The following is a 25,903-nucleotide window of genomic DNA, read 5'->3' as shown; positions in this document are numbered from 1 at the left end:
GCAGAATATTATGCGCTAGTTCAGTTGAGATGCCTACAATCTCACAAATTTCTGTTCGGCGGTCTTGCATTACCATATCACGGATTTTGTCAGTAGTGTCCTTTGTGGTGGCCTCAGTTGGACGGCCAGAGCGCGCTTCATCTTCTGTGCTTGTCCGACCACGTTTAAATTCTTCAATCGAAAAGTAAATAATCTTCAATGATGGTGTAGAGTCCGCGTAAAATGAACACAGTTAACACAGTTCTGTGTTGACGTTTGTGGCAGTCCAACCCTTCAAATGAAAATGTTTACTAACAGCATGAAACTCGTACTTTTTTTCATTTTCTCTGTCGACACACACTAATTCTGACAGCTGCCAGCATGAACTGTAGGCTGTACGTTGTTGAAATCCTTTATATAATCCTTGGAATTATCCAACTTACCACCCTTGAAGGCGCAACAAAAATGTTCTATTCCTCCACGGAAATTTAGCAGACTTATCAAACCACCCTTATAGCTTTGGGCACATGCTATAGCCAACTACCAATTTGCAGACCGTCAGGTGCTGATTTATGCATCGAGCCACCTCCTGATCATAACAAGGAGCCGAGACCCTGAACATTTTCTCGCGAGCACTACGGGAGGGGCGAAGCAGGGAGCGGTAAGGCAGTCCTTCCGTAATGCTCACTTTGACATGGTGCATATGGGCAGTGGAAGTATCGACCATCCGAAAAATACAGCCTTACGGTGTACTGAATTTTATTGTCACTGAGTAGTGTTTCGTTATTCGCCGTCTAAGGTTACAGGGTACTTTTCCGGCTCAATGTTATGTAAAAATCAACACCTATTTCTTTCAGGCACGTGTAACAGCGAGACGAGACCCTAATGTTTTCATTGAGAAAAAAACAGATAGTCCCTTGCTTACTAAACTGGTAATCATGACCTGATTCGGAGTCGACGATGACGTGTCGGGTGGTTGGCCCTAGTGTATCTCTTAATATTAGTTGCTCAGAAGCGGCGCCTACTATAGTAGTCGTTGCGCTATAGTCGAGTCGGCTTACGATCGTCCATGACAGTTAACAGCGCTAATGCCAGCTTTCAACTGCGAAGCGCAAACAGCTGCTGACGAGAACAGCAGTTGTCGGTACAGCTCTGACAACAGTGAAGCGTTGCCGTAGAGACATAAATAAAATCGCATTACTTGACTGGTTGACGTGGGCACGTGAAGCTGCTGCGCCCAGATCACTGCAACTGCCAGGGATTAACTTAACGCCGGCCGGGGTGGCCGAGCGGTTCTAGGCGTTACAGTCTGGAACCGCGCGACCGCTACGGTCGCAGGTTCGAATCCTGCCTCGGGCATGGATGTGTGTGATGTCCTTAGGTTAGTTAGGTTTAAATAGTTCTAAGTTCTAGGGGACTGATGACCTCAGAAGTTAAGTCCCATAGTGCTCAGAGCCATTTGATTAACTTCACCCTGACTCAACTACAGTAAGTTGATCAGGTAGCAAAGAGCGAAATTAGTAGCTTGTCACCGTGATCAGGTGAAATACATGTAATTTTTTGATAGCCAGCACCACCTTTTCTATTTGCGTTTAATTCACCTGTGCTTAGTGTTTTACAATTAGATCCAAATGCAATATGCCGTTTCGTGTCATCAGTTAACTTCTGTTTTGCAAGAAATGTTTCACAAATTATAACATATTTACCGCTGGAAATTTCTTTACTTTCATGTCACAATTGCATGCAATATTTATCTGTAGAATGAGATTTTCTCTCTGCAGCGGAGTGTGCGCTGATATGAAACTTCCTGGCAGATTAAAACTGTGTGCCGGACCGAGACTCGAACTTGGGACCTTTCCCTTTCGCGGGCAAATGCTCTACCAACTGAGCTACCCAAGCACGACTCACACCCCGTCCTCACAGCTTTACTTCTGCCAATATCTTGTCTCCCGAGTTCGAGTCTCGGTCCGGCACACAGTTTTAATCTGCCAGGGAGTTTCATATCAGCGCACACTCCGCTGCAGAGTGAAAATCTCATTCTGGAAACATCCCCCAGGCTGTGGCTATGCCATGTCTCCGCAATATCCTTTCTTTCAGGAGTGCTAGTTCTGCAAGGTTCGCAGGAGAGCTTCTGTTAAGTTTGGAAGGTAGGAGACGAGGTACTGGCAGAAGTAAAGCTGTGAGGACGGGGGGGGGGGGGGTGAGTCGTGTTTGGGTAGCTCAGTTAGTAGAGCACTTGCCCGCGAAAGGCAAAGGTCCCGAGCTCGGGTCTCGGTCCGGCAAACAGTTTTAATCTGCCAGGAAGTTTCAATATTTATCTGTAGTTGCACTAATTATAATCAGTGTTGTTGGAAGTATACTTGACATATGTGTTATTACCTATTTCCCAGATATAAGAGAAGTTACTAATATCATGTGGAGTCCTTTGGAATTCCAAGTTACAGTGAGTTACTGCAAGATGGGATCCCCCGTCAGGTGACCAGGCTATGTGGGTCACTGGTCGTTTTGGTTTACAAAAGTCTCTGTAGACATTAACAGTCCTCGCAGAAGATTTTTCTACTATTGATGCGGGTTCGTCTCCAGAAAAATACGTTTCGTAGATGTTTACTGCATTATTCTGCAATATACAGTGCTCCATTGCCTGAAAAATGATATACTAGTTAATGGTTTGTTTAACTTGTATGAATGTACAGAACAGTTGTCGAATTACCTACATGGGACAGCTGAAGAACGGTATGAATGTACATTTCGTCCTTCTCCACTTTCTTTCTGAATCTCATGGTCTGCTCTGAATCTGCTGGATTGACATCACGAGGCCATCCTCCCTCTATATGGTTCATTCCATGCTGGTCGTATTCCGCACGAACAGTGTTCACCTGAAAAAAATTTGAACTTTCAGCACGCAAAAATTGGTTATCTGAGGAATCGAAACTATTTGTAATTTCTGGTACTTGTAGATGTCGTGAAATGAGGCAGATCGGAAGGCAGCTTCTGGGAAGACGTACATTAGTGCTCAGAGTGTCTGCGAATATTGCACAGTGCACGCCTCTCCCGTTCTTCGTGTATAGCACATGGAGGAGGACTTAAGTGATGGAATTCCAAAAGGGGCTCATTGTCCCTGGACGCATCAGATGTCATGCTATGAGGAGTTGATTGGAGTAAGCAGTACCGTGGTATGCGAGATACCCTTACTTAGTGCGCACAGGTGTCTTTCCAGTTACAGTACATTGGAAAATATTGCGGGCAGGCGTTGGAGGACTTACTGTGAGAGGCAGTAAAAGCTTGATCCATTCCTGTGATATTACTGAGGTGTTTTAATAACTCAAAAACTGATCATTTGCTCGAGGTGACGTAAATATTGAAATACGATGACAATATCAAGCTTGTGGACAATGAGGAATCGCTCTTTTCCTGTCGCCAGACTGAGGATCATAACGTTATCAGACACATCTGCTGAGACTAAACATCTTGGCAAATGAAACTTTCAGGAGCAATCTCAGATCTGGATTCACATGCAATGTGCCAGGTTTGAGTGAGACTGAAAATCTGTGGTACTCTCGAAACAATTATCCAGACGCCTGGACGGCATCCACGAATTTTTTCTCGAGTTGTTGTGACGTGCGTGGTTTGACAGTGCCACGTTCAAAGCTTTCACAGTTCCTAAGATCGCGAATCACAGTCGTTGTGAAGGTTTGTGCAGGTATTGCAAATTATTAGAACGAAGCTATTTATTTATCTCGATGGCCTTTTTACTTTATTATCTATTAACTACGTATCTGTATTTTCTACTACCCTGAAGTAAACTTCTGATAAATGGTGTCCAGGTTAAACACATCTTAACATAAAATGTAATAGCTTGAGAGGTACGCCGGCCGGGGTGGCCGAGCAGTTCTAGGCGCTACAGTCTGGAAGCACGCGGCCGCTACGGTCCCAGGTTCGAATCCTGCCTCGGGCATGGATGTGTGTGATGTCCTTAGGTTAGTTAGGTTTAAGTAGTTCCACGTTCTAGGCGACTGATGACCTCAGAAGTTTAGTCGCATAGTGCTCAGAGACATATGAACCATTTGAACTTGAGAGGTACATGAGATACTTACTGGCAATATGTTTCTACAAGTATGGCACTAAAGATTCCTTTTTACACACCTAATACACCGCGATATGCGCACCATTAGTCAGGCGACAGGCATCTAATCATTATTCCACTTCACTCCAAGTGTTTTGCAGCATTGCAGATGTAACCTTTCGCGGTAGCTGTACGGATGCGACGGCACAGATCTGCTAAATGACGAATTGGTCTCTGGCACACTTGATTCTTGGTATAGCTCCTCAGAAAAAAAATCAAGTGGCGTAATTCTGGATTTCTACGGGGCCAAGCAGTCGATGGAGTACCTCTGCCATTGCAGCGATCTGGGAACTCATGATCCAATAAATCCCTCGAAATGTTCGCAAAATGTTGTGCCACGTATTTGGAAGATCACGTCACGAGGAAATTTCGGCACAACACACGGAACACCTTCTGCTGTGGTGTCCACTTGGCTACTGATGCACGTGTACATGAACAAAGCAGTTACGCGCATGCGCATGTGGTTCCAACAGCCGCAAGTAAACACAGAAAGTTTTGAGTTACCATTCTTGCAGTAGCAAACTTCCAATAAATATTTCAATTACGTCTCAAGTTACTAAATTTTATATTATTATATGTTTAACATGGACTCCCTATATATGTATTTAACCATAAGTGGAAAACGAGTACTGTAGACGCTGAAGCAATGGAATTTTGTTCACGAGTTGTTCAGATTTTACTCTATATTGCTGTTACTGCTCTCTAATGATAGGCAGTTAAATTTAAAATGAGTGCCCCGAAGCGACTTGAACGGTTGCCCCATTTTAAGATGTACTATGCGAGCACACAGGTGTGCAGCGAACGTGATATACGCCGTGCAAATAACCGACTTTGAACATGGGATGATAATCGCTGCAAGACGCATGGGTCATAGCATATCGGAGATAAGAGAACAATTCAGGTTTCCGAGGCCAACTGTGTCTAGGGTGGACGTTCAGTGTCACAGAAGCAATGTTTCCACACGAATAAACCTCCTCACAGGCCGACCACAAGTGTTTGACGAACGGACGTCACGTCGCATCTGCAGAGCCTCGCAGCCCATTGACGATTTCCTGTAAATATTGTAGTAGTTTTTCAGTGTTATAAAGAGGCAGAAGGCCCTAATGTTCCCAGCTATTTTATACATAAAAATAAATAACTAAGGACAGGGTCAGAGGCATGTGGACAGGTTGGTGAGGTCAAACAATTTCAGTACTTTGAATACTTCACTGCAGTTTTTAATCGTTCATAGAGACGAGCATCTTGGAACATAGTGCTCTCTACAATAAACCTGATGTTTCAGCTGGTCAAAAACTATGCCTGCAACACAAGCCGCGCCATCCGCCTTTCCATTGTGTCCAATATGTGCTCAAACGAGAGAGGAGGGGGAGGGAGGGATGAGGGGGGGGGGACAGGTTATGTACTGCTGCTAGTCAGTAAGGCTTACGAATGCGTTAGGCTAAGCGCAAACTGAGACAGGTACGGCACATGTGACACGGCGCTACAGCGAGACGCGCACGTTAGGCACTTGCCGCACTGGCCCAGTACATATCGGGAGGCGTACACGTACTTTGCATGCGCCGGTTGGCAACGCTCTGCGCTGACAAAATCGAAGCGCGCACACCCTGCAATTTTTCTCTATCGATTTTACAGAAACTGTTCAGCAAAAATGTTTGGTTTTTGTCTTGCTTGTAGCGTTAAATGTCAGCTTCGTAGCGAAGTGCCCATCATTTCGCTAATCGTCATACTTATTGTGATGTATACATTTTTGTAAGATACTACTCAAAACTCGAAAAGTTTACAATGAAAAATAGGGGTCGCTATGATTTTGTGTTTGGTGCATATTACACTATACGCTGCTGCATATGAAATTTAGATAACACTTTGTATTTTTCTTTAGACTTGGGGGGAAGTCTAGCTGTCTCCGATCTCCAGAAAATGGATCCTGTGTAGCGCGTTCACTCCCGATCTCACGCCCGTGAGAATGAAATATTCACAACATCCCTCATATCTCCTAAACCACTCGACATATCGAAACGAGATTTTGGCGAGTGATGGCGCACAAGGTGAAGAGCATTTATCCAGTTCGTAAACACATTGAACTTTCTTATCTATGGTGATATATCAGAAATTATACCTCCTATTTGATTTTTTTTTTACTCCAGTGACTGTAATTTTTAAGTGTTATCGACAGCTAGTGTCCTAGTACGAAAATAAGAACGAAATTTCTTCCCTTATGTTACTGCAAACAGACACAATGAGGTTTTTAGTAAGCTATTGAGCTCTCTGGTCGCCAATTACTTGTTTAATGAGACTCTGTTTCAGAATTTTGACGCAATAGCCGATGCAAGATGAATTTGTGCAAATTCAATTGTGTTTTGGCAAAATAAGTACAACTGAACCTGCAACAAGAGAAATGTGGCCCTTACTCATAATGATCATGCTTCTTCGAATGAGAAAAAATAAATTGCTTATTCTGTTGGAATTTTGGTTGGATACTCGTAACCCATCGTATTTTTAATACCGAATGACTGGAACTGAAACTTACCAAAGGATTTTATTCCTTTCCTTCATCTGGGCGCCATTAAGATTCTGATGAGCATTCCATTCAGGCTGAATGACAGGCAAACGCCAGATGGTGGCTACTCACCTACAGCTTGCCAAACTGACAGTATGTGGTATGCGAATAATGCAGTTCTTATTGAGAAAAGTAAACAAGTGATCTGTCGCACAACACAATGGTCAGTGTATAGTTGGCAGCTGAGAACAATGCAAGCGACAGGAATGCGGAAGCTAGCCAGGTGCGCCTTGTCAGCGGAAGAGTTGACGTCGTTCGAAAAACATTGTCATGAAAGTAGATCTGCCTTTATCAGCAATACATTTCAAGAAATTAATTATATCAAATCAGCACACTATTTCAAAATACTCATACCTTCGAAATAATACCGTCCATTTCTTCATATGTGTAGCCTGGTGTATAATTAGTTTTTAATGCTGACAGTGTGTGTTCAACCACTGAAATGTTTTTCCTCGTCTCATGGAGTCAATTAGCCAATTAAAACACTGTTATTCGTGGGGGCTTCACAATTGTATCTAGCTTGCAGTGGAAACATGATTTCCACACGTATGTAGTATAATGTCTCTTATTACATCCCTATCCAAATAATGATAGTGAAACTTATGTACTTCATATCTTGGACACATTTTCCCAGGAGCACAAAGGGATCATACCTGTGGACATTACACCTTTTCGACTTTTTGCAACAGATTGTAGAGATACGTCAAGATAACATGCCGCAAGTAGATAACAGTGTTTTACTTTCCTGTCTTGCGTCTAGATAAATTTTATAATATTCCATACTTCCTTATTCACTACCCTCATGATGAATCGTCTGTCCCTTCTTATGAATTGAAAACAGTGGACGCAGAAGATATAATCCCAGTGGCTAATGGCTCACCAGTTATTGGACTGCACATTGTTCTTAACTTAAGAAGAAACAAAACAAAAAACTGTACAGATATATGTAACTGAAAACTATTATGAACTAACGAAAAGGGATGAAGCGCTTGAAAAGGCGAAAAATTAAACAATACTCAGTGACAACAAAAATCAGTACACTGCAGCGCTAGGTGCAAATTGAGATGCGTATAGCGCATGAGGCACGCAGCAACGCAGCGAGTTTGTAACTTCGCAGGTTGAAATTGGACCACACAAACTGCGACGCGATGTGTCTGGGATGCGACATGCGCCTGTGCCAGGTCGTGCAGTGTTGTGGTTGTGGCACAGTTTCTCACGCCGCACGTCACGCGAGCACTATGGGAGGGGCGAGGCAGAGAGCGGAAAGGTACTCCTGCCGTATGCTCACTTCGGCATGATGCATATGGACAATGTAAGTACTGCCCATCCGAAAAATACAGCCTTACAGTGTAATGAATCTTATTGTCACTGAGTAGTGTTTCGTTTTTCGCCATTTAAGTGCTTCATCTCTTTCTGTTAGTACGTAATAGTTTTCAGTTACCTATATCTGTATACGTTTTTGTTATGTTTATTCTTTTATCAAGAACAATACACTGTTCAATAACTGGTGAGCCATAAGTTTCACTGCCATTACTTGGATAGGGATGTAATAAGAGACATTATACTAATACATGTGGACATCATATTTCCACTGCAAGCTAGATACAATTGTGAAGCCCCCACGAATAACAATGTTTGAATTGGCTAATTGGCTCAATGAGATGAGGAAAAACATTTCAGTGGTTGCACACACATCGTCAGCATTAAAAACTAATTATACAACAGGCTACACAAATGAATAAATGGATGGTATTATTTCGAAGTTATGAGTATTTTGAAATAGTGTGCTGATTTGATACAATTAATTTGTTGAAATGTTATGCTCACAAAGGCAGATCTACATTCATGACAATGTTTTTCGAATGATGTCAACTCTTCCGCTGACAAGTCGCACCTGGCAAGCTTCCGCATTCCTGTCGCTTGCATTGTTCTCAGCTGCCAACTATACACTGACCATTGTGTTGTGCGACAGATCACTTGTTTACTTTTCTCAATAAGAACTGCATTATTCGCATACCACATACTGTCAGTTTGGCAAGCCATAGGTGAGTAGCCACCATCAGGCGTGTGCCTGTTATTCAGCCTGAAGGGAATACTCGTCAGTATTTTAATGGCGCTCAGATGAAGGAAAGGAATAAAATCCTTTGGTACGTCTTCATTTCCAGTCATTCGGTATTGAAAATACGATGGGTTACGAGTATCCAACCAAAATTCCAACAGAATAAGCAATTTATTTTTTCTCATTTGAGGAAGCATGATCATTAGGAGTAAGGGCCACATTTCTCTTGTTGATAGGTTCAGTTGTACTTATTTTGCCAAAACATAGTAGAATTCGCACAAATTCATCTTGCAGCGGCTATTGCATCAGAATTCTGAAACAGTGTGTCTATTTAAACAAGTAACTGGCGACCAGAGAGCTCAATAGCTTACTAAAAACCTCATTGTGTCGTTTTGCAGTAACATAAGAGAAGAAATTCGTTTTTTATTTTCGTACTAGGAAACTCTTGTTTCACTAGTTGTCGATAATTCTTAAAAAATTACAGTCACGGAAGTGAAATAAATCAAGTAGGAAGTATAACTTCTGATATACCACCATAGATAAGAAAGTTCAGTGTGTTTATGAATTGTTAAAATGCTCTTCTGCTTGTGCACTATCATTCGCCAAAATCTCCAATGAAGAAATCGTTGTATCGTGTATATTCGAAGATATGGCTACAGATTCTGGTGAAGTATATGTTGTGGAGGCAGAACTGGTATTTCCTAATACCACACATGATGTGCACAGTGAATTACTGCTCTGTATGGAGCGATGAGTTCCACACAATGGTTCCCTCCCAAAACTGATGACGATACTGGACAATAAACAGAAACACATTATGCACTTATAGCAACGCATCAAGATGGGAATGAAATTCATTAGAGTACCAGCACTATCGCCTTTGGTCAGTCACGCCGGTTGAAGGAGTAAATTGATGTTAACATTCGCATCAGGGGTTCCTCAATGTGTGATTTCAAAAAGGATTTCTTGAAATTAATGAACAAACCAGTATTTGACAAAAACTGGCTGAAACTGAGAAACCACTGCAAAATTCACATAGTTATCCGCTGGGACAGGCGCTATTGTGCAAGGGGTTATATCGCCAGTCCAAATTTTAAATGGTTAACTATCTTCAATGAAGAATTCCTCACTCTGGAAATGGCTAAGATATTGAGACAGCTCATGAAAGCTGTTTGTGGAGGTATGTGTGTACTGAACCCGTCAACCTCCAAATGCATCACTTTCACCATGAGTTTTCCAAACTTCATTTGCTGATCCAAACTTACTCTATATGGATATGGACAGCTTCGTCTATTGTACGAAGGGCTGTGGTCCATATGAAGTAATCAGGTGCCTCCCAGATGTCAGGATATGCAGCCGGTAATCATCATGATGTAACACCTAAAACAATAATTTTATCAGCCTAATGAAAGATAAGGCAAATGGGTCACTGATTGTGGAGCTTTCACATCTTAGATCGAAAATGAATGCACACTTTACAGACAAAGGTGGCACTCAGGTGTGCACAGTCATGTGGCCTCAATGGCTCTGACAATCTATAGTTACAAGTTGTGCATGCTCAGTGGTGTTGGCAGTGCTCACCACGTCCTTTGCACTTTGCACACCAAGTAAGGGTTTGATAATGAAATCATGTGGCACACAGTATCACAACTGATAATTGGTCTGTCACACCCTGATGACAAACAGTTCATTTGTCGGGACTGAGACCCTTCCATACTCACACTTTTCACTGAGTGCTGATAACGTCGCCATTGGATGCCCGTGTGTGTGTGTGTGTGTGTGTGTGTGTGTGTTTTGCATAGTTTTTTTTTCCTGCCACTAGTCATGATGCCCTAGTCATTATGTCTGTATTGTGACGGTCGTATCTTATTTGTTTCCTATGTAAAAAGGCTCTATTGTCAAAGAAGTACATTGTAACAAATGATCTATATTAAAATAGTCTACCTCTCGTTAATATTGTTTTGACTTAGAAGTGTAGAATACCACCATGGGGAACATACTACATATATATTCCTTTTTAATATATGTGTTAGCTTTATTCCAGTGCTACTAATATTTATTATTATTAGAGCAAAAAAAACGTATCTGAGGATATAATGTATAAAAATTTTGCTAAAAATAATTTACATTTATTGTCAAAAAAATAATGCCAACAAAGAAAAATATATTATTCAGTAAAACAGAGACAAACATGAACCACTGCGATCTAACTCTGTAGCAGATGGGAAGAAAACGTTTAGTGTTTGTCTCCCTGTCAAAGGACACTGTTCATTGTACATTCCATTAATGCTGACTTTTAGAGATCAGCCATTATCTACATTAATATGTTTAACCAACTGAAATTTGGGAAGAATTTATTCAAAGGAAAACAATTTTAAACTGAGTATTTTATTTATAATGCATTTTATTTATATAAAACCTAGACCTGGAAATAATCTGGAGCCTTAAGATTCACAACTACACCCATATACCATAAACCAATGTGAAAAGCATTACAGAGGGTAATGCCTACTATGTGTTAGAGTTACTTACTGTTCCATTTGCACATAGTGCACAGCAGTGGCGGATACAAAAAATCCTCAAGGAGGAGGCCCTGCAGGTATCTTGTGCTACCTTTACGTTAACCGCAATAAAAAATAATCAAGTCACTCGCAAAGTTTAAGAAAGTTTTATTTAAACTTCCTAATCTTACCACTTGCGCTTGCGACATATGGGACTTTTTACTTATTCATTCTTCAATCTTAATATTTCTGCTTCTGAATATAAACTAGCTTCCTTTTCGGTGAATAGTCCGCATTTATAATGCTACGTATCGAACGTTCTCTGTACAAGAAAACAGTAGAATATTCGCGACTTTTCTCGTACAAATACCAGACAGAATAACGTACCGAGATCACTAGAATGGTCGTAACTTTTCTCATAGGTATATGTTAGCTATCGATGTGCCAAACATAAACTTATAAAATACGATGACGCGGACGTGCATGCTACATAGGAAAGTACAGCTACTCGAGAACTCGATTCAGTCGAGTCGACTGACGAAAGAAACGAACGAATAGCGTGCTGGCTGACTGGCGGGGGCGGCAAGGCGTGCCCCCCCCCCCCTCCCCACCCCTGTCCAATATGTATCCGCCACTGGTGCACAGGAAGAAAGAAAGATTAAATGACTCTGTGAGTGTGGTAACTGTATCAACAGCAGCACAGCTATTACGATAAATATCTGTCACGATTATTAACCATTTAAGTTTAATTTTATTTGCGTATACACAGCTAGAATAACATTTAATTAAAAACAAAAAATTTTCCTTTAGATGAAAAAAACAATATTATGAGTAGGAAACTGAACTAATTGTAACAGCAGCTGGCTATACTCATAGTTGGCAACCTTTGGTGTGAAATGACTGATGTCAAAGAGTTAAGACCATACATATAAAATTGACTCAGGATACGTGCCAGGTCGAGGCACAAGCCTCTCCTCTATGTGACATTAATAACAACTGCAGAATATATATACCCTGGATAGATTCTAAATTTCCAAATAGTGTAAATCACGCTCACATTGACAAAATTAAAGGCCCTGCATTATTGTAGGGTGGAATCACTGACAATAGCATTGTAAGAACCCCTTGACACATATTAGGAACGAAATAGTACTCCTAAGAATTTTTAAGATTGTGCAGCCCTGTCAGCAGCTGTGATAATTGAACATGTAACACTTTAGAGCCTCAGTTGCAAATAGAAACCAATCTTTACCAGGTTTCAGCCGAAATAATTTGGCTTCTGAAGAAGGCCAAATTATTTTCGCTGAAACCTGGGTAAAGATTGGTTTCTATTTGCAACTGAGGCTGACGTGTTACATGTTCAAACAGTACTCGACTTGAAAATGATGTAATTTTCAGGAAGCGGCAGACAGATGCAAGGTGCGCCGAGAACAGGCAGCGGGCTGCAGCAGTGTACTGTGGCAGACACACAGCGACTTGAACAAACCGGGTCACCACAAGTGGTAACGCAGTGAGGATGGCCACTACTGAAGCGGGAATGTGTTTAGAGAAACACGAGTTGTGAAAGTTTTGATTTCAATTGTTATAAAAACAATATTTGAGCATAGGGAAAGAATGTGAAGCCACATAAAAAAAGACAGTTTGTTAGTTTCATGTTCCATGGGTCGTTTTGCACAATAAATCTTAATGACGTGGAAAGAGTCATTTTACATATACATCACAAATTAATTTTTAGGTATGGCTACGTGACGAACATTTATAAGAGTCTTTTTCATTATAGAGACGTAAGTTATTAATTTCTACCCACCACCTCTGACACATTACAATAATAGGAATTATTCTACGGATAAAACGCGTTGACAAGGAAACTTTTTTCAGTTTGTTTTCAAATTTCACTTTTCTGTCTGTAAGGCATTTTATATCACTGCGTAAGTGATCAAAAATCTTAATTGCAGCATTCTTCACTCCTTTTCGTGCTAAAGTCAACATTAATGTGAAGTAATGAATAACATACGATGTTTGTAAGGAGTGGTCTGTTATTCATTGTAAATATGTATTACCATCAATTAAACCACATTTTTCGGGTGCCAGACAAATACCGAGACAGGCTATGCAAGCAGTTATCGTTACAGTGGCTGTAAAACCTACGCTATGGAATGTCGATTCCCAATGGAAAGGGACATGCAGAGTGCTATTCAGAGGTAACGTTGGATAATTTCCATAGATCCGTGATGTATGTGGAGCATTTTGAAAAAGAAGACATAACAATATTGGTACATTTAACGATTTGTAAGGAAACGGGCAGAGATACAAGGTAGCTCGACCAAAGTTACGTGAAGGGGCGACTCCAAGAATTTTCTCCAATCCACCACATCATTTAAGGAAATCAATCGCATTTCAGCCTAGGAAAGATCCAGATCGAAGGAGACCGAAGCAACACACGCACTTGAAACATTTTATAGTTTCAGTATGATTATCTATTCCAGTCACAGTTGCGAAAGAGCAGTTAAAGGCCATTTTCTGTTCCTGATTGATTGTGTCAACACTAAAATGCTACAGTTTAATCCATGGACAACAAAAGGCAGCATTTCCTGCATTAAGATTAAATTCAGGGAAATTTACAATGCCTTCAATGCACTGGCGTTTTCTCAGATTCGATGTCATAAGTAAAGTAAAAATTCTGAAATTATATTTTATTCTCTTTCATCCTTTTATTTTAAGTTTTAGTGGATTCGTCATTGCAAAATGTTAAAAAGAGGAAGGTTTCCGATGAAAAAGGGGAAGGTTTCTGTCTAAAACGTGTGATTTCGTCCGTAAACACTGCTGTACCAGTAAACATGCGAAAAACTTTCAGGTTCAAGAGATGGTTCTACGTCACTGACGAATTCAGTCTTACAACTTATGGTCTCTTCAGAGCCTCAACAAAGTGATGCGCCCACTGTGAGGTTGTGCATAGAAATTCGACTCGTGTAAAATCAGGTTGTAGTGCCAGTCCTGTGCACGTGTTCCCAGGATTGTTGTGCAGTTCGGCCCCCAATAGAACCCCCACCCCCAGTCAGGAACATCTCAACCAGACGATTATAGCCCCAAATGTTTGTGTGGTAGAGTAATTATGGTGTACGCATACGTGGAGACAGTGTTTGCACAGCAATCGCCGACATAGTGTAACTGAGGCGGAATAAGGGGAACCAGCCCTACAGGCTGGCCGGCACACCGGACCTCGACACTAATCAGCCGGACGGATTCGTGACGGGACCGGCACGCCTTCCTGCTCGGGAAGCAGCGCGTTAGACGCGCGGCTAGCCGGATGGCTGCATCTACTTTGCTGACAGGTCAAAGGGAAACAACAATGGTCGCTATGCCGACAGTCCGTGACGCTCCAGACGTCATCGCATCATCTGTATGGATACGTATCTTGCAGTAAAAAGAAGCTTAGTTCCTGACTCAAAGTACACGACATGGCTGTACGATCCTGCATAGCCAAGCGAACAATATGTCTGGCCTCTTGGGTCCTAGTCGCGTGGGACCATTCAGATCTAGCATGGTGTTATGGTACTCTTGTACCCAGCAATTTCACATTCCTGTGACAGTCATGGTATCCAGTTCCCTATCCGAGAGTGATAAATTGGAACACTAGGGTAGAACAACAAATTGGAGTCTCGATACTCCACAACCATACTGCGTCGAATTCCAGCTGTCGGTCATACAAGTTTCTCCTTCTCAAACGAGGCAAAACACTATATTCTTACAAACAAACAACATTTAGTGCAATTTCTAAATGGGAAACCTATTGCATAGCCTTTCCTTGTACTGGTATAAAAAATGTATATGGTGTTGCTCCTTTCTGGGGTTGTGCTGAAACGCTTCTCATTTGCCTGTCCAACCATGTGCCGAGGTCGACCACAGCGTGCCAAACTTCACGCGAACTGTGTGTGTGGGCTGTGTGCAGGCCACAGATCGGTAAAGCACATTTAATTTAGTATTGCGGTGCTGCATTTTTCGATCGACACAGTTTTCTTCAGCTCAGCAGAATTGTGATGTCAGTGCTGTTTACCCTTTGCTATTTGTTCGCGATATGACGGACGTTCACATGCCCAGTGGCTGTTCGCACAAAAACAGGCAGTCTAGGGATCTATCGTCACGAGTCTTTAAAAATGAATGGGGATGGCAGAAGAGAGGGATCATAATTCTCAATATACACTCCTGGAAATGGAAAAAAGAACACATTGACACCGGTGTGTCAGACCCACCATACTTGCTCCGGACACTGCGAGAGGGCTGTACAAGCAATGATCACACGCACGGCACAGCCGACACACCAGGAACCGCGGTGTTGGCCGTCGAATGGCGCTAGCTGCGCAGCATTTGTGCACCGCCGCCGTCAGTGTCAGCCAGTTTGCCGTGGCATACGGAGCTCCATCGCAGTCTTTAACACTGGTAGCATGCCGCGACAGCGTGGACGTGAACCGTATGTGCAGTTGACGGACTTTGAGCGAGGGTGTATAGTGGGCATGCGGGAGGCCGGGTGGACGTACCGCCGAATTGCTCAACACGTGGGGCGTGAGGTCTCCACAGTACATCGATGTTGTCGCCAGTGGTCGGCGGAAGGTGCACGTGCCCGTCGACCTGGGACCGGACCGCAGCGACGCACGGATGCACGCCAAGACCGTAGGATCCTACGCAGTGCCGTAGGGGACCGCACCGCCACTTCCCAGCAAATTAGGGACACTGTTGCTCCTGGGGTATCGGCGAGGACCATTCGCAACCGTCTCCATGAAGCTGGGCTACGGTCCCGCACACCGTTAGGCCGTCTTCCGCTCACGCCCCAACATCGTGCAGCCCGCCTCCAGTGGTGTCGCGACAGGCGTGAATGGAGGGACGAATGGAGACCTGTCATCTTCAGCGATGAGAGTCGCTTCTGCCTTGGTGCCAATGATGGTCGTATGCGTGTTTGGCGCCGTGCAGGTGAGCGCCACAATCAGAACTGCATGCGACCGAGGCACACAGGGCCAACACCCGGCATCATGGTGTGGGGAGCGATCTCCTACACTGGCCGTACACCACTGGTGATCGTCGAGGGGACACTGAATAGTGCACGGTACATCCAAACCGTCATCGAACCCATCGTTCTACCATTCCTAGACCGGCAAGGGAACTTGCTGTTCTAACAGGACAATGCACGTCCGCATGTATCCCGTGCCACCCAACGTGCTCTAGAAGGTGTAAGTCAACTACCCTGGCCAGCAAGATCTCCGGATCTGTCCCCCATTGAGCATGTTTGGGACTGGATGAAGCGTCGTCTCACGCGGTCTGCACGTCCAGCACGAACGCTGGTCCAACTGAGGCGCCAGGTGGAAATGGCATGGCAAGCCGTTCCACAGGACTACATCCAGCATCTCTACGATCGTCTCCATGGGAGAATAGCAGCCTGCATTGCTGCGAAAGGTGGATATACACTGTACTAGTGCCGACATTGTGCATGCTCTGTTGCCTGTGTCTATGTGCCTGTGGTTCTGTCAATGTGATCATGTGATGTATCTGACCCCAGGAAGGTGTCAATAAAGTTTCCCCTTCCTGGGACAATGAATTCACGGTGTTCTTATTTCAATTTCCAGGAGTGTATATTAAGCAGTCGCATAAGCAACAGGTACTGAATATTGCTATGAAACGATATTTTAATACCGAGCAGAAAGAATTTAAAAATTTTAGTTAATAATGAAAGAACAAAAATTACAATTAGCGACACACGGGATTCATTCTTCTCTACACTAAGAAGCACTTTTGAGCTGAATTTGAAGGCATGCAACATGTGAAGGAACTGGTGGTTTGATAATAAAATTTTTGAATTTACGCACATTGTTCCACTATCAGTTGCAGACCCTCCAGGATAGCCGAGAGCGCTGACACGCTGCTTCCTGGACTCAGGTAGGCGCGCTGGCCCCGGATCGAATCCGCCTGGCGGACTAACGACGGCAGCCGGTGTGCCAGCCAGCCTGGATGTGGTTTCTAGGCGGTTTCCCACATCCTACTAGGTGAATACCGGGTTGGTCCCCACGTCCCGTCTCAGTTACACGACTCGCAGACGTTTGGAACACATTCACACTCTTTCACGATTTACACTGGATGTAGACAGTTGGGGTACACTAATTCTGTCCCAGGGGGTATGGGGTGGCGGCAGGATGGGCATCTGGCCATCCCTTAACTTACCCATGCCAAATCCGTCCTTAACCCTGCCGACCCTGCGCACAATGCGGGATAAAGGCAGTAGCGAAAGATAGAAAGGAAATTCCACTGTCAGTTGCAACAGTTTTCAATGTAACAGAACGAAGAGTATGGAGACTTTGTTTATTACTGCAAAGTACGTTGATTAAGTCAAGGGGCATGTCTGGACGTTGTTTTTTTTTCGATTTAAAACCAGCTATTGTTGAATTTGTAAAGGAAAAATGAGTGCAGGAACGAAAATTAGAACATCCTGTGTGGACTGCAGTTCTCACATCTTAAGCGGAATTGACTACACATTGCCCTTAGTAAGACACTGCAAAACTGTCAAACTACTTCTTTGTGATTTGATGGGGATGCATTTAAGAAGTCAGTAGCGTTTTGAAAGGTACACATTCTGACAAACACAGTCCAATTCGCTAAGCTCACAGCTATCAAAGAAAAAGCGAGGTTTGAAGAATTTGTTGTGGCCTTGAAAGAATTACAAGTATAGTTTCCTAAGCGTTTTTAGGATACTACCAATGCTAATTCCGTTTTCGAACTATTTTCGAGATCGTTTGCCATTTCAGTTGAAAGCGCCCCTGTGCAAGTCAGGCGGAAGGGATTTCTCTGCAGTGCAGATGCTATTTTAGAGAAATCCTTTCAGGTTAGAATTTTCCAGAATGTATAAAGAGTTTCCGTCAGGCCAACATATGTGTGTGAGAGATCTTGTCCCTACTATGAAACTAAGTAAGTCATGATTACGTGGCAGCCTGAGTGTGAAAACTGTGGATTGTCGGTGATGATGATGATGATGATGATGTTTGGTTTGTGGAGCGCTCAACTGCGTGGTTATCAGCGCCCATACAACTACCCAGTCTTTGCTCAGTCCAATTTCGCCACTTTCCTGGATGATGATGAAATGATGAGGACAACACAAACACCCAGTCATCTCGAGGCAGGTTAAAATCCCTGACCCCGCCGGGAATCGAACCCGGGAGCCCGTGCTCGGGAAGCGAGAACGCTACCGCGAGACCACGAGAGGCGGACAATGTGGATTGTCGGTGTCTGTCCCTATGCCGGAACTACGTGACATCTTCAGCGCACCAAAATAAATAATAGTGAAAATATGTTGGACTTGTGACTTTTGTTGAGAAATGTGAAATATGAAACGAAGTGGTTTGCAGTGCTACTGCACTGCCATTTAAATGTGACATGTGCGCAGTTTCCCCCTCTCCTCCCTCCTCACGCTCATACAGCGGAATGTGACGGTGGGGGAAATGCGCAGCGCGGCTGATGGCTATGACACTCGTGCCAAAGTACAGTTCGCAGACCGATATCTTGGCCACCACTGCTTGATGCCAACCTAAAATTCGTCGCGTGCCGCCTTCATAGTGTTGCAGTTTTAAAGGCTAGCAGTGAAAGAATGCAAAGGGTGTGACGTGTAGCCACCTGGTGGACATCACTAAGAAAGAAGTTAAACAGAAAGAAATAAGAAGTGATGCGGAATTGATAAGAGTCATATGAGAAGAAATTTAAGATGAAATATTTATGTAAAATAAGGACATCGTCTACAGAAAAATTAAACGCAATTTTGTAGAAGCAAATGTTTTTCTGAAAAATTCAGATGCGAAAGTGTATAATGTTTGAAGAGGAGTTAATTGTGTTATGTAAGAACATAAGGTTGGTTTCAAGAAAAGTAAGAAAATGAGCTTACTTCGAGAAAAGATTTATTCAGGTTTGATCAATCTGTCGAAGATGGCGTAAATGGTGACGATGATGTTTGGCTTGTGGGCCGCTCATCTGCGCGGTTATCAGTGTTCGTATAAATTCCCAACCTGTGCTCAGTCCAGTCTCGCCACTTTCATGAATGGTGATGAAATGATGAGGACAACACAAACACCCAGTCATCTCGAGGCAGGTGAAAATCCCTGACCCCACCGGGAATCGAACCCAGGGCCCCGTAAGATGGCGTACAGGAAATCAGGATTCCGGCCTACCGTGCTTGTAGCAAAACCATAACATTCTTCATGAGTACTATTGTTTTGTACATGTTAAGGGTAGAGGAGGGGTTGGTGTCTCCACCACTTCGATGAATGCTCCACTAGTCTCAGGTGTCAGACGATGCGCCCACGATTCTTTCGCTGTAACGATACGGAGCATGAATGGCGCACTCTTTGGCTGGCACCACATTAAGTGCAGTAGAGACAAGAAATCAGTTCATTTAGCTTTTCTCGCCTCAGATTTGCTGTGGAACAGAGAGAGAACACTTCCTCTGTAATCCATTGCGTCATGCCCGATACTCACTTCACTCCCAATGGAGATGTTGAGTTCATGTGCAACCTACGCCATATGAATGCGACGACCGGCTTAAATCATCCCTTCGATAGAACACACGTTATCGTTTGAATTAGACACGTTTTCCCTTCGTGACTTTGCTCGTCCCTCATGCGTATTCTGCCTTTATCAAATAATTGGCGCCAAAATCACATCTTTTTGCGTGAGATTACATTCGCTCAGTATATTTCCAGTAGCTGGCGATAAATTGCAGCTGGGAACTTTTTCCTTAAATGCGAAAACCTTATTACACTTTGCTCTTCAATCACCGATTATGTAGAGGAGAATGTTCTGCGTAGAGGATAGTGCACCTAGGAAGACATGATGGGTTTTGATCGTTACTTCAGTCTAGTGACTGATTTTAGAACAATATGAAGGAATGAGCACTGGAGAGCGCCATAAGCAGACTCCACCATTTTCTATTGTTTTAGAGATGAAGTTGTGTTTTCTCAGCGTTTGTAAATATTTCGCGTTTTATACATTCATATACCTGCGTAATATATTAAACCTATTTGGAATATATTGCTAATTCTTCAGTTACAAAAATTGATGGTGAGTGAAATGCTATGAATTTTTAGAACTCTTTTATCCTTCGTTGGTATTTCACCATCTCGTTTCTTGAAACAGAAGGTCTTTTACCAGTGAACGTACGACACTTGCGAATGAACTGCGTTTCTTTAATTTCTTAAGTTTTACCTGTCTTGAAAATGGGCATCTATGTTAGTTTACACTAGCTTATATTTCATAATATATTTGACTTGTAACTGGTTTTTGATCATACGTCTTAATTTGATTTCACTTAATGATTATTGGTGTGCAGTAAAGTAATAGCGTAACAGATGACGATAAAATATATTATTGACAAGATTTTCCGATTACAACGCTTATGAATTTAAACAGAATATTTGTTCACAGGTACATGAGCATGTTGTACCTTGAACATATTTTCATATTTGGAAAACCTTAATTTCATGCAGTAATTGTTGTGATTTCATAAAAAGGCTTCTGCACAAAATGAATGCCATCGCTTAACAATTTAGTAAGAAAATATATAAACTTCTATTACAGTACTGGCTAGAGGCACAAGTTTGAATGTACAGCTTTCTCCCTTATCTGTCAACGCCTCCTTCCTGTAACTACACCGTCCAGTCTCATCAGTGTGACCACCTGTCAAAAGTCTAAATAACCAACTTTTGCTGCACGGACCAATGTGAGACTTGCAGAAAGAGAGACAGTGAGGTTCTGGAAGGTAGCGACAGGGATTTGGATCCATGCTGACTCCACTGCAATATCCAGTTCCACTAGGTTTCTCGATTGAAGATCCATGGCCTGAATGGGCTGATCAAGGTGGTCCCACAAATTCTGGGTTTTAATCCAGGTAGTTTGGTGGCCACGGGACACAGTAAACTCATTGCGGTGCTCTTCAAACTACGCATGAACACTGTGAGTTGTGTAACACGCTACGTTGTCAAGCTGGTAGATGCCATCATGCAGAGAAGAAACAAACTGCACGTAAAGATGGAAATGGTCCCTAGGGATACATGTGTACTTGTGTTGATCCAGTGTGCCTTCCAGAATGACGACATCACCCAGGAAATTCCAAGAAACATTCGCCTGACCAAAACACTCCCTCCTCCATCCTGGACCCTTCTGACGATTATTGGAGGGTGTTTGCTTTCATATTTTTCATGCCGTATATGCCAAAGGTCATCTGTTCGTGCAGCATAAAACATGGTAGATATGACAAGGCCACCAGTCACCATGCAGTGGCCCTCCAGTTGCCCGTTGGTAGGTAAATTCCAGCCTTGGTCGCCGATGGGTAGCAGTCAGCTTGGGTGTCTGAACCCGGCGCCTACTGCGGAGGCTCTTCCGCAGCAACTTTCACTGCACGGTCGTTGAGGAGACACTGCTGGTAGCCCCTTGCTTCGTCTGAATAGTCAGTTGCTCAACAATTGCACGTTTGTTCGCCAGTACATATCTGTACAGACATCGTTTACTTCTGTCTTCTATGGCACCTGGTACACCACATTTGCCTTGGCGCCTCTTTTGCACAACGTCAATATGTTGTACAGGCATATGTTAACCACAGTGGCACAGGAACAGTTTACAATCTTCACCATTTCGGAAATGTTTCCATCCTTGTCCCAAAAGTCAATGATCATGCCCTTTTGGACGTCAGAGAAATCATTCCTTTTCCACATTACAGCAATGACTGCACTGTTTTCCGCGTCCCCCTGACATACTAGTGCTGTCACGTGTCATTTCCGAGTGGTTATTGCACATTGACGTCGACAATACGCAGTGGTCACATTTATAAGGAGGTTGTTTGTGTTGTTACCCCCAGATGATAATTACACGAAATATTTGTAAGGATTCGTAAGCAGTGGGTCCCTGAGGTACAGAACAGCAAACACCGAGAAGTAAGTTTAAACAGTTTATTAACAAAAGACTGGTTATAAAACACTCAGGCTACACGCACCCATCATCACTGTGTCTGACATCCTAACACTGGATAATTTCGGTCGTATCGAAAGGCTCCATGGTGAACTAAGGAAAGAGAGATATTCGCGCCCGAGGCCGCGCTAGTTACACGGCGCGCTGCGGACGGCGGCCCGTGGCCTACTCTCTTGTGGCGCGCTGCACCTCGGAGGCACGTCTACTGACCAAGCAAATTGTAGGCAATCCAAGATAGGTCGGTTGGCGAGCGCGTGTTACGTACTGTACGGCTACGTGCAAACTCGTAGACCCTTACACATTAATGTGGCTGAACTGTATGTATTTCGAAGCGCAGCAGGGCAGACAGTTACCTCCATCTACTGGCGGTACTTGAAAGTTTTGATCGTCTTTTCATATCTAGTCACGTAATTTGATTTGCATCGGATATGCATGCACCAGTGTAACTTGTTTTACTCAAAATAACGTCACATTGAAGAGATGAACAGTTGACGCGTCATTTGCCTTCCTAGAGCCTTCTGTTCTTCAAATGCCCTAAGTTTACAATGTGATTCAAAGGTAATCTTTTTGACAGTTAAATATCACATCATTGTAGCTTTTTATGCATGCCTTTCAGAAATGAACTTTTGGACACTTCATTTCCATAGATACCAGCAGTCGTTCGTGAACTGTTTCAACTTTTCCTCAAATCGCTAGTTAAATTTTTCTTAATTACCCTGATTACTTTCAAGGAAGTAAATAATTTTTTGCAAAACTATACCTCATGCTGGTTAATTTTATATCCAATTTGTCCTTTTCCCATTCTTCTTTAGGCTACGAAAATTTGGACAAAAACCATTGTGTAACTTACAGGGAGTCTTGTTTTTTTCACTTTGCTCAGACATTTGACCAAAGACACGGCATACAAAGGAATAGTTGAAAAAGAAATGGTTGAAACATTTCTAGAGAGTAGCCTATTCTAACTGTGGAGCAAACTATAATAAAATCTAAGCTACAAAATTTGAAATCAAGTTTCAGAAAAGAGCTCAGACAGCCTCTGAAAGAAGTAGAAAAATGGGCAATGAATCAACCCTACGGAGAAACTCAATAAAACACTGCGTGTACCATGTTCATTATTGTGTTACCCAAAGTTGTGTTGCGACTATAATTCTATCGGTGTTATGAATTACTATACTTTACAGAGGATAAGAATGCCCTTTTCCTAGCATATCGAACTTCGACGATTCTCAGAGGAATGTCCGCGATTCTGAATGAGAGCTGTATGTCTGGAACGCTGGTTTTCGGCAATCCATGTTTTTTTCCCCATTTTGCCCGATTTTTCTTTCCAGAATTTATCAATACATTGTGCACAAATCGCCGCCGACTGTCACAGTTGTGTTGCTACTGTCGTCCATATTAACTTCCTATCGATGATATAAAAAAGTTCCAGAATCCAAAAATGTACTACATTAAAATAATACGGGTAACTAATTGCACTGTACACCACACTTTCGGCGAGTCACTCGTAACTGCTGAAATCCGTCGCCCGTGCCCTCTCGCCTGTGGAGCATGGACTGCAGTTCTGGATCCGAGGATAAATCATGAAAATCCGCCGATTTACGCCACATACGAAGGAACGCGGCTCCCAGGCAGATGTGAGAGATCAGATCCCACTTTAGTGGGAAACAACGGGCCTCAGATCGGTGGACCGGATCCGTCAGAAATATCTGTGGGACTGGTCTGCGCAGAAATCAGGTTGTTAGCGGTCAGCTATTTCCGAGGCTCTAAACCGTCCTTTCCTTGTCCAGCTAGCGTCCCATTCACATCCTAATACCCACGTCCCACCTATCAGTTCCTTAGCCCAGACACACAGTATTCTTTTCCTTATAATATCTTGTCCATTACTTTCCACAGCAAAATCCCTGCTCACTATAACCAGGAAATCTCATAATATCGTCATCATCATAACAAAGAGAGTGTATATCATCGACCATGATGTCATAAACATCGTCACCCTCTTTAAGCTATTAAATTGTTTTACAGTATGTTCAAAAAATGGTTCAAATGGCTCTGAGCACTGTGGGACTTAATCTCTGAAGTCATCAGTCCCATAGAACTTAGAACTACTTTAACCTAACTAACCTAAGGACATCACACACATCCATGCGCGAGACAGGATTCGAACCTGCGACCGTAGCGGTCGCGCGGTTCCAGATTGTAGCGCCTAGAACCGCTCGGCCACCACGGCAGGCTATAGTATGTTTATACACGTAAATTATGTTATCAAACCACTGGACAGAGGCAAATTTGTCGCTTCCAGTCCACACCCAGAACGGGGAATGTACGCAACGTTTAAATAAAAAGAACTAATGGAACTCTTTTTACGTTGTGTACTGTATCATCCCCGTTACGCTATCCACAGAACGTAACATAGCACTGAATGAACTGGTCTTCAACATGTAAACAGGTGTAAATGAGATTCCCAGATTTACTCAAATCAATAAAAGGTTTAGAAATTGGAAATTTATGGAATCTCGTGTCAAGAACCTATGAATAGTGACATGTATCAACAGGTTTGCAAAAATGCTTTATCATCAAACAACTGCATTTAAACCTGTCGTAAGTTGCTGGTAATTTTTTATACGAAGCATCGTATCTCAACAGCGAAAGTCGAATAAAATCTTTGTAATGCATTCAGAATGTGTGGTAACGAAATAGAAGCAATGAAAGAGGGAAATCAAGAAAGAAGAGCTAGTGCTAAAATGATATACCACAAGGGCTCTGCTTATGGTCGCTGCCAAGTCAGTTCTACGTCGAACAAAAGGTAACTAGTGTAAGTGTAAGTAGGCTGTTTAGGTTTTCTTATTGGTAATGCCACGTAGCGCTCTGTACGAAAATCACTGGCTGTGCTGTGTGCAGTCTGTGGCTAGTTTGCATTGTTGTCTGCCATTGTAGTGTTGGGCAGCTAGATGTTAACAGAGCGTAGCGTTGCGCAGTTGGAGGTGAGCCGCCAGCAGTGGTGGATGTGAGGAGAGAGATGGCGGAGTTTTGAAATTTGCAGTACTGGATATCATGAACTGCTATATACATTATGACTGTTGAACACTATTGAGGTAAATACATTGTTTGTTCTCTATTAAAGTTTTTCATTTGCTAACTATGCCTATCAGTAGTTAGTGCCTTCCGTAGTTTGAATCTTTTTTTTAGATGGCAGTAGTGGCGCTCGCTGTATTGCAGTAGTTCGAGTAACGAAGATTTTTTGTGAGGTAAGTGATTTGTGAAACGTATAGGTTAATGTTAGTCAGGGCCATTCTTTTGTAGGGATTTTTGAAAGTCAGATTGCGTTGCGCTAAAAATATTGTGTGTCACTTTAGTGAATGTTTGAGTACGTTCAGTTTTGCTGAGCTGTTTGAAAAGCAAATAGTGTTAGAGGTTCATCAGGACAGTAATTCAGAAATTGTTGTAAGGGGACGTTTCATATGTCGACCCTTAGCCGAGGATACCTCACTGGAATCTTCTGATTTCTTCTTGTAGATTGTGCATTTAGTGCAGCCTTTGTTTATTGCTAGCGCGTAATTGTAGAGAGAATTTCCTTTGTAGTCGCAGTTTTTCATTCTTGTACAGTAAAACAGTTGTGGCATGCATGTAGATTTGCACCAAGTATTTCGCAGCTGCGCTTGCAATTAACTAGATATTATTTTTAGTGCTATGTTAAT

General features: G+C 42.8%; 1 protein-coding gene across 1 annotated transcript in view; it reads right to left on the bottom strand.

Annotated features, from left to right (window-relative positions):
• LOC126176454 (dynein axonemal intermediate chain 2) overlaps positions 1-25,903 on the bottom strand; it is a 178,043-nt gene that overhangs the window by 106,571 nt on the left and 45,569 nt on the right. The window contains exons 2-3 of the mRNA XM_049923611.1: positions 2,694-2,855; positions 2,359-2,620 (exon numbers count right to left, since the gene is read on the bottom strand). Coding sequence (XP_049779568.1) covers positions 2,359-2,620; positions 2,694-2,855 — 424 coding nt within the window. The remainder of the gene's footprint in view (positions 1-2,358; positions 2,621-2,693; positions 2,856-25,903) is intronic.

The sequence above is a fragment of the Schistocerca cancellata genome, chromosome 3 (assembly GCF_023864275.1).
Source record: "Schistocerca cancellata isolate TAMUIC-IGC-003103 chromosome 3, iqSchCanc2.1, whole genome shotgun sequence".
In the NCBI taxonomy this organism is placed as follows: domain Eukaryota; kingdom Metazoa; phylum Arthropoda; class Insecta; order Orthoptera; family Acrididae; genus Schistocerca; species Schistocerca cancellata.
Note: the sequence above shows the minus strand (reverse complement) of the source record. Positions and strands in the feature narration are given on the sequence as shown.